At 34.3% G+C, this 13809-nt stretch overlaps 1 protein-coding gene across 1 annotated transcript in view; it reads left to right on the plus strand.

Moving 5' to 3' along the window:
* The window catches only part of LOC137926736 (C3 and PZP-like alpha-2-macroglobulin domain-containing protein 8), a 158157-nt gene that overhangs the window by 35418 nt on the left and 108930 nt on the right, over positions 1 to 13809 (plus strand). Inside the window, exons 5-6 of the mRNA XM_068770426.1 lie at positions 2668 to 2891; positions 9486 to 9641. Of these exons, the coding sequence (XP_068626527.1) occupies positions 2668 to 2891; positions 9486 to 9641 (380 nt within the window). The remainder of the gene's footprint in view (positions 1 to 2667; positions 2892 to 9485; positions 9642 to 13809) is intronic.

The raw sequence follows: 13809 nt of genomic DNA on the forward strand, positions 1-13809 counted from the left end.
TTAATTATAGTCCAACTTCGCAAATTCCGCAGTCAGCTGTCATTTTCCGCACCGCAAGTCTTTTTGCGACAGTAACTACAGATATATGTCATTGTCCGCAAATCGTATTGTAGGGACTGAGGCCGTAAAATATATCTGTACAGTATTAACTTTCGACTTTTATTTTTTCAACTAAAAGAAAGATAAGAATTATTTATAATTAATAATTAATGTCAATTAACTCCGATTGTGTCAGGATCGAGAATCCTCATCATGTTTTCAGCCGTAAGACTTGCAATGCTGGACATATTCCGCCCCATATATATTATTTAATAAGACTGGCAGGAAGCGCTCACCTCGAAAATGGAACAACAATGTTAGGTTTGCCTTTCATCCACTCCAGAACATTAAACCCTTGGCGAACACCTGTTCTGCGTATAAAGCCTGTCCGCTGTCACTTTGACCTGCCAGTTCGCTTAGCTATACCTATGAAAGTATGCTTTCGTCTTCCAATCTCCTTATTGTATTGAACATGACGCCAATTTAGATTCAGCTTGGCGAGACGATTTACTCTGTGTTTGGCACTAATCGGTGTAACATAACTCCTGAAGATGCCCCGTGGAGGGGTGAAACACGTGTTGAGTGATTTGACGGGGGCAATTGTGTAATTCGCATTGTTTGCCGCATACGCATTTGTCAGTGCGCTGGCGGGCGGTGCACTTTGTTGCACGACTACCACTACATGTGCGGAAGTGGTTAAATATTGGTCCTTTTCTTACAAAGACAATACAACTAAGAAGAAAGGAACACAAAGATTTTCTTCAAAATGTTAACTCGGTTCTTATAACCGTAATCTATATAATTAAGAAAACATATTAATAACATTGTATGATTTAAAATTTACTTCGTGAAAATGTAAGTAGACTTGCGAATTTTACGATCGAAAGTTCCAACATAAATAGTGTATTCATAATCAAGCACTTTGTATTAAAAACATTTTTAAATTAATTTCAAGATTCTTTTTATTTTTCTAACAATTGAGAATACTAGACGTTTTTGTATTAATCATCTCGACTGCAAGGCGTCGCTGAAGTCATATGTAGGCCAACATGCCACTTAGCTTAAGTTATATCTAGGCTGGTGGACACTTGTAACAAATGCTAAAAGCAATTAGGTTAAGAGAAGTTCTTGCCAGCTAGTGGCGAAATCATTTAGTCAAGACACCGAGTTGCAAGAAAAAAATTATTTCATAAAGCCAAATAACTGAATATAATTAATGTTTTAACCTATACATGACATTAAAAATTCCAACTTTAAATTACAATGAGTCTTTGTAGTTCAGCGGTAGAGGACTGCGATTTGCGATCATAGGTTGCGAGTTCAATTTTCTAGTATCAATCTTATATAAATCTCACCTTGTGCGCTAATTATATACGACTGCCAATGCTCACCAAAAAGTTTTAAGAAGGTTCTCCTTAACGTTTGCCCACCCGTCTGCAAAACAGGGCAATTATGGTATATCCACAATAACTTTGATAGAAGCATATCCCTTACACTAGTGGGCTGTCACTTAAAATTATTCATGTAACAGAAATAATGTAGTTCTCTTGCTCTATAATAAATTATAGTAACAATGTGTACAATACGCGGCGATAAATATTGCACATCGACCTTTGGAAAGAGATAATCGGCTAATTCCGGCACTATCTCTGTCCCACACTGTCTATGTGACGTTTTGTCAGTCATTGTATTTCGTGCGACAGAGATAACGCTCTACGAATCCGAAATTAGCCGATTGTCTCTCTCCAAAGATCGATGTGCAATATTTATCGCCGGGTACTGTACTGCTTCTATGCATTAAATTAATTTATGAATACAAGAGTCATATAACTATTAAATCTTCGGCGATATACACTACCTTTTTTTTAACAATTGTTTTTTATGTAAATAAAAGGTAAAGAAACTTATGCAAATTAATAGTATATTTCAAGTCGGTGAATATTTTACATAAGAATATTTTTATTCACACTATTTTATCGTGCCAGAAAATTTTCGAAAATAAAAAAACTAATACAAAAGGAGTTTAACTCATGCCAGATGATAGCCTAATTGTATTTACATTTAGACTGATATATGCAGTAAATAAATAATCAAAAAGAAGATATATTTATTTGGTAATAGTGAAAGATGGTTATATATGGATGTAAAGCCCAGCAGATTGGCAAGTTGCTGTGGCAGCCAGCATGCTAGGGTCTTAAAGTTCTGGAGCAGAGACCACGGCAAGTGCATCGTAACACGTTCACCCATAAGGTGGTATATTCTCTAGTTTTCTGCTAAAATTAAAGTTTGTAAAATACTAAACGAATCATTTTAAATATCTTATATATAAGCTTGGTGTATGTTAAAAAGTAGTAAAAAATCATAATAATAGAATAAAGTAGAGACCACACATCGGCAAGTGCAGCGAAAGACGTCTGTTCACAAGGTAGGTTAAGGTCATAGGAAGAACCTTCAAAAACAGTTCGATTCAAAATCTGTAAAAGTGGACTATGACCAGCATCTACTACTGTTTTCAATTGAAATATTGATGGTGAAGTCGGTATTTCACCAGTGAAAGACCTGTTGAAAGTTGAAGAAGAAAAGACTTATATTAAAAAGATGAATAAATTAAGATATTTTTCTTCACAGGAGTACGGAAGCTCAGTGCCATTATCGCAGCAGGAGCTCGTTCAGGTGTCTGGCGTGTTGAAGCAAAGTGTGGTGGTGCAGCTGCACGAGTAGACGTCACAGTTGGCTCTGGACCTGGAGGATCAAGTGCTGCAGCACCCGCTGCTGAACAACATTACGTGGAACTCAGATTTGCTGATAGCATGCGCCGACGATACAAGCCCGGACTGCCTTTTGTCGGAAGGGTAAGTACTTAACATTACCTTTGACCTGAGTTCGACGAAGACATAGAAGCTGTAAAAATCATTATTCAGGAATGTTTAGTTGATCGAAATGTGTGATACTTGGTTTGTTGGCTCATTTACGTGATTGATATTATAATGTACATGTGAAAAATAGTTAAATTTCATTTAAAAGAGCAACTATTAAATCTCTGCTTGACTCTTCTCAACAGATCAGCGTTCTGAGCTTGTGGTAGCTTATTCTAATTCAACGTAAATTTAAATTTTAATAATAACAGAAGAAATAAAACACTAGAGAGGGCTATGATTATATACCATAAGGAATTAAAGTTTGAAAACACCAACACCATTGAAACTGCGACTGCAATTTCAAAGACATTAATATAAACAAATAAAGACAAAAGGGTTGGACGTAATTAAAAAAAGAGTTTTGGTCTCTTGAGATTTATGAAAAGAAAATTATTTTTAACGTTTTAATGGTTATACGTTTCTGGCAAAGATTCAAAATGAAAGATAAACTTTTTTGAAAAAAAAAAAAAAGCATCTTGAGTTGCATTTTTAAGTACTTGGTCTCTACGTACATGAACGAGCAATAACAAATGACGGTTCGTTAGCTCATACTTCGTTTGCTGAACTTTTGAGGACGGCTCTTTATCCTGACTCCGAACAATACTTCATTGTAAATACTAACATGGATACGACATTGCATTATTTAAATTGGACGTTTTATTTAATAATGATATAAGCACTACTTTTAATAGTGTAAAAATTATTTTAAGCACTTGGAAATTTTGATTTATTTTCGCGATGTGGTCATACAGAAAGAATTGAGATGACTTTGCTAAGAGTTTCATTGCGAGATCAAATCAGAAATGAGCGGGAGTTCGAAGAATTGCTCATCTGAAGTGCGACTACAACGGTAGACGTGGCGTGGGTGGGCCCCCCACTAGGTAGACCGAGAACATAGTTGAGGATATTGGAAGTCGTTGGATGCAGGCAGCTCAAAACCTCTCATCGTGGCGATCTTTGAGGGAGGCCTTTGCCTTACAGTGGGCGTCCAAAAGAAGACGATTTTTTTTTTATTTCATCTGTCCGTGATTTAATGTTGATACAGAATCTAATTCCACTGGCAGAGAATTTTGTAAATCACTATTGACTAATATAAAATGCATTTATGTTATTAATGAATTAAAACTCTTTTTTCTTGTATTTATTTTAAATGTAAGTTTAAATGTAATAAATAATAAATTAATAACGATACGGCTTTATATTTATTCTATTATTATTCTTATCACAAATAGCGTAACATTATCAAATTTTCTTGCATAAAATACACATTAAACTAAAAAAACATACTGATCCGGTGTGATGGGTGCCACATGACATGAAAATAGCATAACATAACATAGTAATAATAGTAATTTTTGTTTTCCATTTTGATTATATTATTAACGTAATATTGAAATTATTGGTAAGCAAAAGTAATATTTGGATTTATGGCTTCGTGTTGCAGATAAACATCCGCATTAATTGCCTGTTAGTCATTATTTACTCAATTTCCAGATGTAACAAACAACTCATTTCGTTTGTATGCGGTAGGCACGGCCTCTCTATTCTTTCCTGCGTCTTGGCAGTGGTACAATATAATAAATTACGGAGGCAGCCTAACGAAGAGCTTTTATATCGACGTGATTCTTTCTCCACCCTGTCCGTGTCTCTGTTTCGAATTAGTATTACTGGTAAAGTATCCTTTTTTGTTAGAATGTCTGTTTTTGATCGATGTAGTTCTACGGAAAAATTATAAAAATGATAGAATAATATTTTAAAAAGATAAATTAATATACAGGATGGTATACATGAGATTCTTTAAAGAGGTAAAAATATAGGTAAAATAATGTAAACTATACCTATTTATATATATTATAACCAGCCCGTATAAAGGAATGACTAAAAATTTTTACATTAATTTTGCCAATAACTTATACACAGTACAAAGTCGGCAAGGACAGATAGTAAACAATAATTAATTTTAATTCATAGCAGTCCAAATTATGAAAACGTTTTTATTGCTATATTATCATAACTTATTAAATTATTTCTGAAACCACTGATTTTTGGAGTGTACCGCTACCGTACGCTAAACTGAGAGCAAATGAGATATACATCGACCGCTTGAAACCTTTACATCGATAATCAATCACACTGTATAACCCACGCAAAGTTATTGGGCGGAACTAATAAAGTGATTTAATTAACAAGAATTTTTGATTTAAGTCATAGGGGTGAGTCATAGGGATTTAAGTCAATTTAAATTCACACAATTACATTTTTAACAAGTGTTTATTTCTAATCAACAATATATTCGCCTTCGTTATCAACAACCTTTTGCCATCTAGTATGCAAATTTCCGTCATTGAAAATAAAGATTGAAAAAAGCAGTAAAATTCAATCGTTTTTTTTTTAGTAAAATTGTATTGTCGACAGAAACGACATTACCTTCCGGTCCCCTAATAACAAACACTAGATTGCAGAGAACAGACAGCCTCTGAGGATTTCAATTTCTTGAGTATATACCACAGACTCGCAAGCTTAGCGCAGGACGTTTACCAATTACGTAGATAGACGACCTTATTACAGGCGTCAATCGATGCAGACTACTTACAACTGATCTTCTTAAAAATCTCTGAAAGAGGCCTATGTCCAGCTGTAGCCGTCCTGTGGACAAATTGATGACGTCTAACTCCGCTTTTCTACCAGAGACCATGAGGACTGCAAAGTACTTGAAACGATGGAAAAAATATACCGCGATATTGTCCGTTATAAATAATGTTTCAATTATAAAAATAAGTCCTTATGTAATATATCATAAGACTACTAACACAGAGTAAACGAACGCAGGAGCGTATTTAATTTTCACTGCTTCAAATTAAGTCCACTGTGGGTACATATTTGGACATAAGCCAGATATTGTTAAAATGGCTTAGTGGATTAATCAACCTATAGTGGCATACCATAACCATTGTGGTCTTAACATAGAATTTTATCGAAATCAAAATTCGGAAAGCAAAACTTCAATGTGCATATTTTTACTCTTTTTGGACTGTGTTACACTACCAGCTAAATAGCAATAGTTTCAGAGGGTTTAAACAGGCAGGGTGGAGAAGGCGCCTATCCAAAGCTATTTTAAAGGTACCAAAAATCGAAGGCTCTCTCGGGGCCTTGACTCAGACAACTACTTGTATCAACGGAATCAAAATGAGGAGACTGCCGAGCTGATAGATTAGATCAATATTTTCTAATGTCCACGGCCAAAAGCATGGTAATTTGATTGTTAATGGAGGCAATTCTAAAATGGACTTAACATGAGTTTAACCCTTTCGCTTTAACATAAAATATATATGTTAAATAGGTGGGCGCAAGAATTAAAAAAAAGCCTAAGATGAGGCATGGCACTAAACGTTGAAAAATACTGGATTAGACACTTCAAGAGATTCATCTGGATCAGCGAAATTTATAAGAAACAACTTTTCATTTGTGTACAAAATAAATTATGTTTGAGTACGTAATAATTATATTATTAATATAAAATATCAAAGATTTTTGAAATCATTAACAAGGCCATAGTAAAACCGCTGTTATATGTAACTTCATTACGTTATCGATCTTGTTGCATTTGATATTAAGCAAATAGAACAAAATATGTTTATTCATCTTACTTCAAGTCAAATTCAAGGATATTTATCATTCGAGATCTCAACGACTCAAGTTAATCCAAACACGTCAACCAAAGTATTCGCACGAGCTATTAGTAATCGCTGTTACATGAGAGTAGCACACTATGAAAATTATACTTTGGCATAAAGTAATTTTTTATGAACATTCTCGTAGGTTATATGTTAAGCAACATCATTACCATATCAGCCTTTAGATGCCCGCAGCAAGGCATAGAGTTCCTTCAAAGATTGTCAAAATGACCACTCTTGTGCTGTCTATACTCAATGACAGCTCGCAACCTTGACTATATCATTGGCCTATCTAGTAAGGGGTCTACCTACGTTACGTCTTTATCCTCGTGGTCGCCAATCGAGAACCTTCCGGCCCTAACGCCCACAGTTTCAAACATGATGTGACTCACCCATTGACATTTGACTCTGTGTTTGGCACTAATCGGTGTAACATTCCTTCTGAAGATGCCCCGTGGAGGGGTGAAACACATGTTGAGTGGTTGGGCGGTGGCGGTTGTATGATTCGCATTGTTTGCCACAAACGCATTTATCAGCGGGCTGGCGGGCAGTGCACTTTGTTGCACGACTACCACTGCATGTGCGGAAGTGGCTAAATATTGGTCCTTTTCTTACTTCTAATTTCGATCTCGCATGGAAGTGCTGAGCATAGCTCACTTCATTGTGAAATTTCTTTCTGGTTCTTCTCCACAACTATAACAACTTGCTAAACAGAGTTAAAATAAAAGTTAATGATCAATAAGTGTTCTGCTAAAAGTTCCGAAAAAGTTAAATAAACGTGTTTCATCTTTATCTTTAGCCTTCTTGGTGACCTAGTCTTAGTAAATCATAGCTTATATTAATTAAGATTATTAGATCCTTCTATTTTTTGTCCCATTACCGTTACACATTTTCGCTAATAAATTACTATTTTCGTTAACATGGTTATGCTGTCGAATAACGAAAATAAAATTTATAGGTCTGTGGACTCAAAAATATCCGCACGAAAGATAAGAAAATGCTTATTGTGTTCACGTAATCACATAATTAATCTTTTTATTAATTTTCTTAAATAATTCATAGCAAACGTTTCTCACTTCATTATCATTGATTTATTTATCGGGTCCATTGTGCCCGCAATTTTGGAACTAAGCCAGACCGCGTTGAATGAACATAATTGTTTAATTAAGTTTTAGCTGATGACACAGTAGTATTTACTTCTATTTGCGTTTTAATCTTAATTAGGAAATGGATAAATATATATCGCCTGATTTTAAACCAAGTGGCTGATAGCAGTCATCATCACCATAATTTCAGCCAAAAGATGTTTATAGCCTGATAAAGGCCTCCCTCGTAGAATTCCAATAAGACTGATCGGAACTAGCCTGAATTCAGCGTCTTCCAACAGCCTGAATACGGTGGTCTGGCTACCCTGGTGGACGTCCAGCGCTACCCTGACTGGCTCGTGATCTCCACTCCAGAACCTCAAAGCCCCAGCAGCCATTCGTTCTGCGTGGCCTGCCCTCTATCACTTCCACTTGTCAATCCGCTGTCCTATATCAATTACATTCCTTCGACTACGGATCTCCTCGTTTATGATTCGATCTCGTTAAAAATATTTATTTGGGTGCACCAGCTGTACACGTAAGTTAAAAGTACATTAAAATTAAATAATGGTTCGGTCATACGTGACAATATATTAAAAATTTACTGCATACAAAATTGTAGAAATATCAGACCACGTCAAATCAAACAAAAAATGAAGAGAAAAATGGTTGCACGTAAAAAGATCTAGCGTGCGAATTAAGATTCCAAAAGAGCTTTTAATTTGAATGTGTTTCCTCCGGCGCGAAATCTTCTTCACACCTGCGTGCTTAAAAACTTAATTAAAATAAAAAAATATGTTACGGAGTTAAAAAAATCGCGAGCATAGCCCTCTCTATAGCCCGTTAAACAAATAGTAGTATTTCATTATAAAGCGCTGAATTTAATCACCTTGATACTTGAAATGATCATTTCAAGTATCAAAATAAAATTAGACTTAATTACTCTTTATAACATTAGATACCTGCTAGTATAAGTGTCATCAATATCGATCCAGCCAATTCAATATTAAAATAAATCTTTTTCACTACAGGCATATGTACTGTATAAATGCCAAAGTTACATTTTTTTAAATTTTTGTCTGTTTGTCCCGGCTAATCTTTGAAATGGTTGAACCGATTTTGACGAGGCTTTTGCTTATACTGGCAGGTAACTAATGTTATGGGAAGTAGCATAAGCTATTTTATTTAAGAAAAATGCTTGAAAGAAAAAAAAATGAACAAACTATTTTCTTTGTTAATTTGATGGAAGTTACGAGCACAACTAGTGTTAAATATATTGCAAACAATAACCTAAAACAGTCATTGCAATAAACAAACATGTACGCATAGTATGCGATAGAATAATTTTATCTTCAAACACAAATAAAAATAGTTTTATTTGATGTTCGAATCGCACAAAGCTGTTTAATTTTAGTGTACAGCACACTACTGTACTACTGTACTGCTATTAGTTATTTTCATTTATTTGTATGAAACTACTATATGATATAAATAATAGTATTATATATAATATTATTTAACTGAAACCTAACTACATGTCTTCACTTTCACTATACGGTTGCGAAAACTACGTTGCAATTAAAATGACCCCGCCATTTTAAACGCGAAAAGAAAATCAGAAAAATTTCCTTTTATTAACACATTCACTTTACTTTTTGACCACTTTATTAAGTCTCTAATATCGATGTAATACCTTTTTAAAATATTTACAAATAAATAATACTTTCATGTTCGATTGTTTGAATGTTTCATACGAGTTGTATTTTTAGGTGGAAGCAATGAGTACGGAGAAACGTGTTCGAGTCCGGGTGAAGCTGTATGACGACAAAACTGACATCTATAGTCAAGACATCGACATGTCAACCGGCGAAGGAGGTTTCATAGTGCCCACAGTAATGGCCGATGCACCGTACGTCAATTTACAGGTAATATTTTTATATTATATTGTACATATAGGTATATACTGTCTTTTGTTAATGAAATATAACAGGCTATTACGTAATGTTTGTATTGATAAAGTTATTTTAGTTATTAATACAACTGCGGGAATAAAGATAATTAAGAATTCACACAGTTTATCGGTGCAGGAATTTAAATAACATCAAATTTCAGCTGTTTCTCAATGTCCGATGTCTCTTAACAATTATATTCTCTATTTGATTTAATTGCTATTGATAATACATGGTTTAAGTGTGGTAGCAACTAACAGGTCAAGTTAAAGAGTTACAAAAGATTTATACAATATCCACAATGACAGCGCCTTTCGATGGCCAAGCATGATTTACTTGCTTGGAATATTTTCTTTTCAGTCATATACTTTTGTAGAGCAGGTGAGGCATTCTGCATGCTTAGATTCAGTGGCGATCCGTCCGTGAAGGCTCTTACGTTGCTTGAATCATGAGATCTTAACCTTCAAAAACATAGTCTCGTGTTGTTATGGTTCAGCGAGGACCTGAGTGTCTGGAGTCTCATTGAAGATCTTGGAACTGTTCAGGCACGTTACCAAACGGCACCAGAGTATACCGTCGATGGTTCTAAGGCCCATCACAACACAACTCATTTACAACGAAGAGTTTTAAAGGAAATCGTCTAATTCCTTAGTGTACGCTCTCTTGATCTAAAAAAATAATTTTATAGTTTACTCAACTACAAACTGAAATAAAAATTTCGTTGAAATCTTGTAAGATGATTGGTATATAAATTATATTGTCTATTTACTTGTACAACCCTATTAATATAGGTTTGTGCAGCATTTTAAATCGTCGTTTCTATATCGAGCGAGGATTAAATCGTTAGCGTGTTCTTGGTAATGCACGGGAAGTGAGTATGTCTCACAGTTCTATCACCTGTTTGGAGAATCAGGTAGCGCAGGTCAGCATCAGGTGCGCACTTGTGCAGAGGACTCACCTTAAAGTGTACTGCTGTATGAGATGGTGGAGGTAGGACCCACTGTTATTTGGTCTCCAGGCGGTACTTTCTCCGTGGATATAACAAGATAACCTAACGGTTGGGAACTTTGGAAACAGCATAATCATCAAATTAGGTAAAGGTTAGAGATTATGTTATCGTTTAGTGTAGAAATGTTGTACAGTGAAAGAGAAATGCATTGGTGTCAACATTAGCGACTTGTTAACTTCCGCCTTACCCATTCGACGTATCGTCAAGAAAGCTCCACACCTAAACCGCTCGTTTGCGCCTCAAAGCTAATTTACGTTAATCGCGTCATTAATTGGATCCCAAGAAACTTGCGAAACTTCAATACCCTCGGGACAGTAACTGCGGTTCTAGCGCCGAATACAAATGGGCAGATTTTAGACCCGCTTACTTCCAAACGTTTCAGCGTTAATCCCGGCGCGGGCCTCGCAAATGTTCGAAGTTGGGTTAATACAAAACTGCAAACTCATAAATTATTCATAAGATACGTTCTCATTCGATGTGGATGCATAAAACCCTTGCCTTTCTATTTTAACTATCAGGAAATAAGTTGTACATCAGAGGCTGTACCTTTGTCCCCAAAGAGGTTTTACGTGGTAATGATGTTTTAAACATATTTACATATAGTAAGTAATAATTTTATTTCAAAATACATTTAGTTAAAAAATGATAGGAAACATTCGATTGTAATTTTGATGCAATCTATTCTCTTAGATATGTAAGTTGACAGTTGGATAAAAATTTAAGTATTATCCCATTAAGAGAACCAAAAATGTCAACGAAATACTTTAAAAAATACGATCAAAAAAAGTTATCTACCATACCATGAATAGAAGTCAAAGTTGCATCTTGTACAGTTTACAGCGGAATTATATTACATAATTCACCAATATCTTTTCTTCCATCGAACAACAAGACGTACGGATTCACGACATTCATACACGGTTGAAATTCCTTCCACCCGCCCTAAGCGTTTTGCTAATACTTTTATAGTTCGAGCACCCTATGAGAGGAACAATCTACCGGCGTCATTGTTTTTAAGTTATAACTTAGAAGTCTTCAAGAGTCAATAGATTTCTTTAAGCCATGTACCTTCGTAGACCTAGTCATCGCTTAGCTTCAGGCAAGATAGACGTCAAATGTTTCGTCTACAAAGGATAAAAAATACAAGTTATAAACGTATGAATTTTTACACAAATACTGTATTTAGTGAAGAAATATCTGCCAATTTTTATTTCCATCTTCGTGATATCACTTGAGAGAAGCAATTACCGTAGGGACGCTACTGGACCATCATCAGCAAATATATCGTGCTCATTTACGGAATTGGCAATTCTACTTAAGTGCTTTCATACTTTTATAACCCAGTTATAGATAAAAATTACAAATTAGTTCTCCGAACTTTTAATATTCCTGAAACGCTCAAAAAAGATTAAGCTAAAATTAAATGATTCAAATATTACAGTAAAAATGTTTTCAACGTAGCAGATTATACGAGTGATGTTTAAATTTCTAGTACATTTAGTATTAAATTTATAAATTAATATTTACGAAGACAACGATTGATCAATACAATCAAACTCTATGACTTCTTTTGTTTATTATTCTTCGTGTTTGATCCGAAGTCCAGTTTGACAGTTTGTTTTTGGTGAAACGACCTGTCTGGGTCTATTTTTCCTGATGTGTTGAACTCTGGAGCCTTTAAGAGTAGAGTGAACACGTTTCTTTTGAATGGGTATATACCACCTTCGTCTTCGTTTATACTTTCCATGAGGTGAGATGGAAAACAAACGCCTATTACATTACAACTATATATATAACGTCTCCAAGTTTCATTAAACGCTTCCTTCGCTTGTTAATTTTAACTTTTATTTATAATTATAAGTATAATGTATTTTTGGTGTCCTTGAAAATTTAACACAGATAAAATATGAGCCTTTTCGCAGTACATGGGTTCAGGCCCAGAGAATATTATTCTGAATAAATATGAGTTTTATTTTTGTAAAAAGACAACAATAATAGTGAAGAGGAATAAATAAATAGTAGCGATAGATATTATAACAATTATGTAAACTTCAATCAAGGTTTACGTAATTACTGTCCAAAGAAATTAGAATGAATTAGAACCGAACTGGAACTGAAGTGATTAGTGAATTTCATCCAAAACTCGCTAAGCAAAATTGAATTCAATCAAATTGCAAGGTTTGCAGTCTGCGTTCTAACTGCAAGATCATTGATTAGCGTTTTAGGTAATTGTTTGTACGTTTGTGGTTATTAATTATGAAACTATAGATTTAACATTTAGGCATAAAGTGTCACTTTGCTATTTAAAATTGCGTTCCTAATGCCATCATATATAGAGCTATTTGTTTTATAAGCATAAAATCTTTGATGAATGAAAGTATAGTACATTCGCTGTTAATCAATATACGGTATACTCTGTGTAAAAATCAATAGTTTAAAAAATAATTACTGCCATAATGATAATATAGTATGTGTCAAAATTCGTTTACCTACACATTGAAATTAATTTTTGTTTATTATAATATGTCTCTGGGCACTATGCATCGCCAAATGTTATTCGCCTGTCGTATTTAAATAAAAAATTAACACATTTCACAGAGATACAGGTGATTGAAAATAGATGACATCCACACCATTAAAGCTCTTACAACTAAAGCCAATTATGTGTATAATATCAAAAAAGTGTTGTATAAGTTTCAGCTATTTACGGAAAAGTTTGAAAAATATATAAAAATAGTTTTCTATAGTTTTTACTTTTTTATTACACATTTAAAAAATATTTAATGGAAATAGGCGTTATTTTGCGGAAGTCCATCCTAAGTAAAAAAAGGACCAATATTTAGCCATTTCATTGCATTTCCGCACTATGCATGTGCGGAAGTGGCTACATATAGGTCCTTTTCTTACATTTAAAAAATGTTGATTTATCTAAAAATAATAAACTAACTCTCTTGAAGCAATCGATCGATATTGATTTTAAATAAACACTATTTAGCTTGTTCGTTTTTAAATTACAGAATCTGTTTATTTTAACATTATATGTCATTGTCCAAACACGGATATAATAAATATGGCTTTGAATTGTATGTTGCACTAACAGAGCCCGTGTGCCGCCAAGATTAAAATTAATTACAC

The sequence above is a fragment of the Battus philenor genome, unplaced genomic scaffold, assembly GCF_028537555.1.
Source record: "Battus philenor isolate CCGP_79_NKW_IND1 unplaced genomic scaffold, ilBatPhil1.0.hap1 SCAF_10, whole genome shotgun sequence".
Classification (NCBI taxonomy): domain Eukaryota; kingdom Metazoa; phylum Arthropoda; class Insecta; order Lepidoptera; family Papilionidae; genus Battus; species Battus philenor.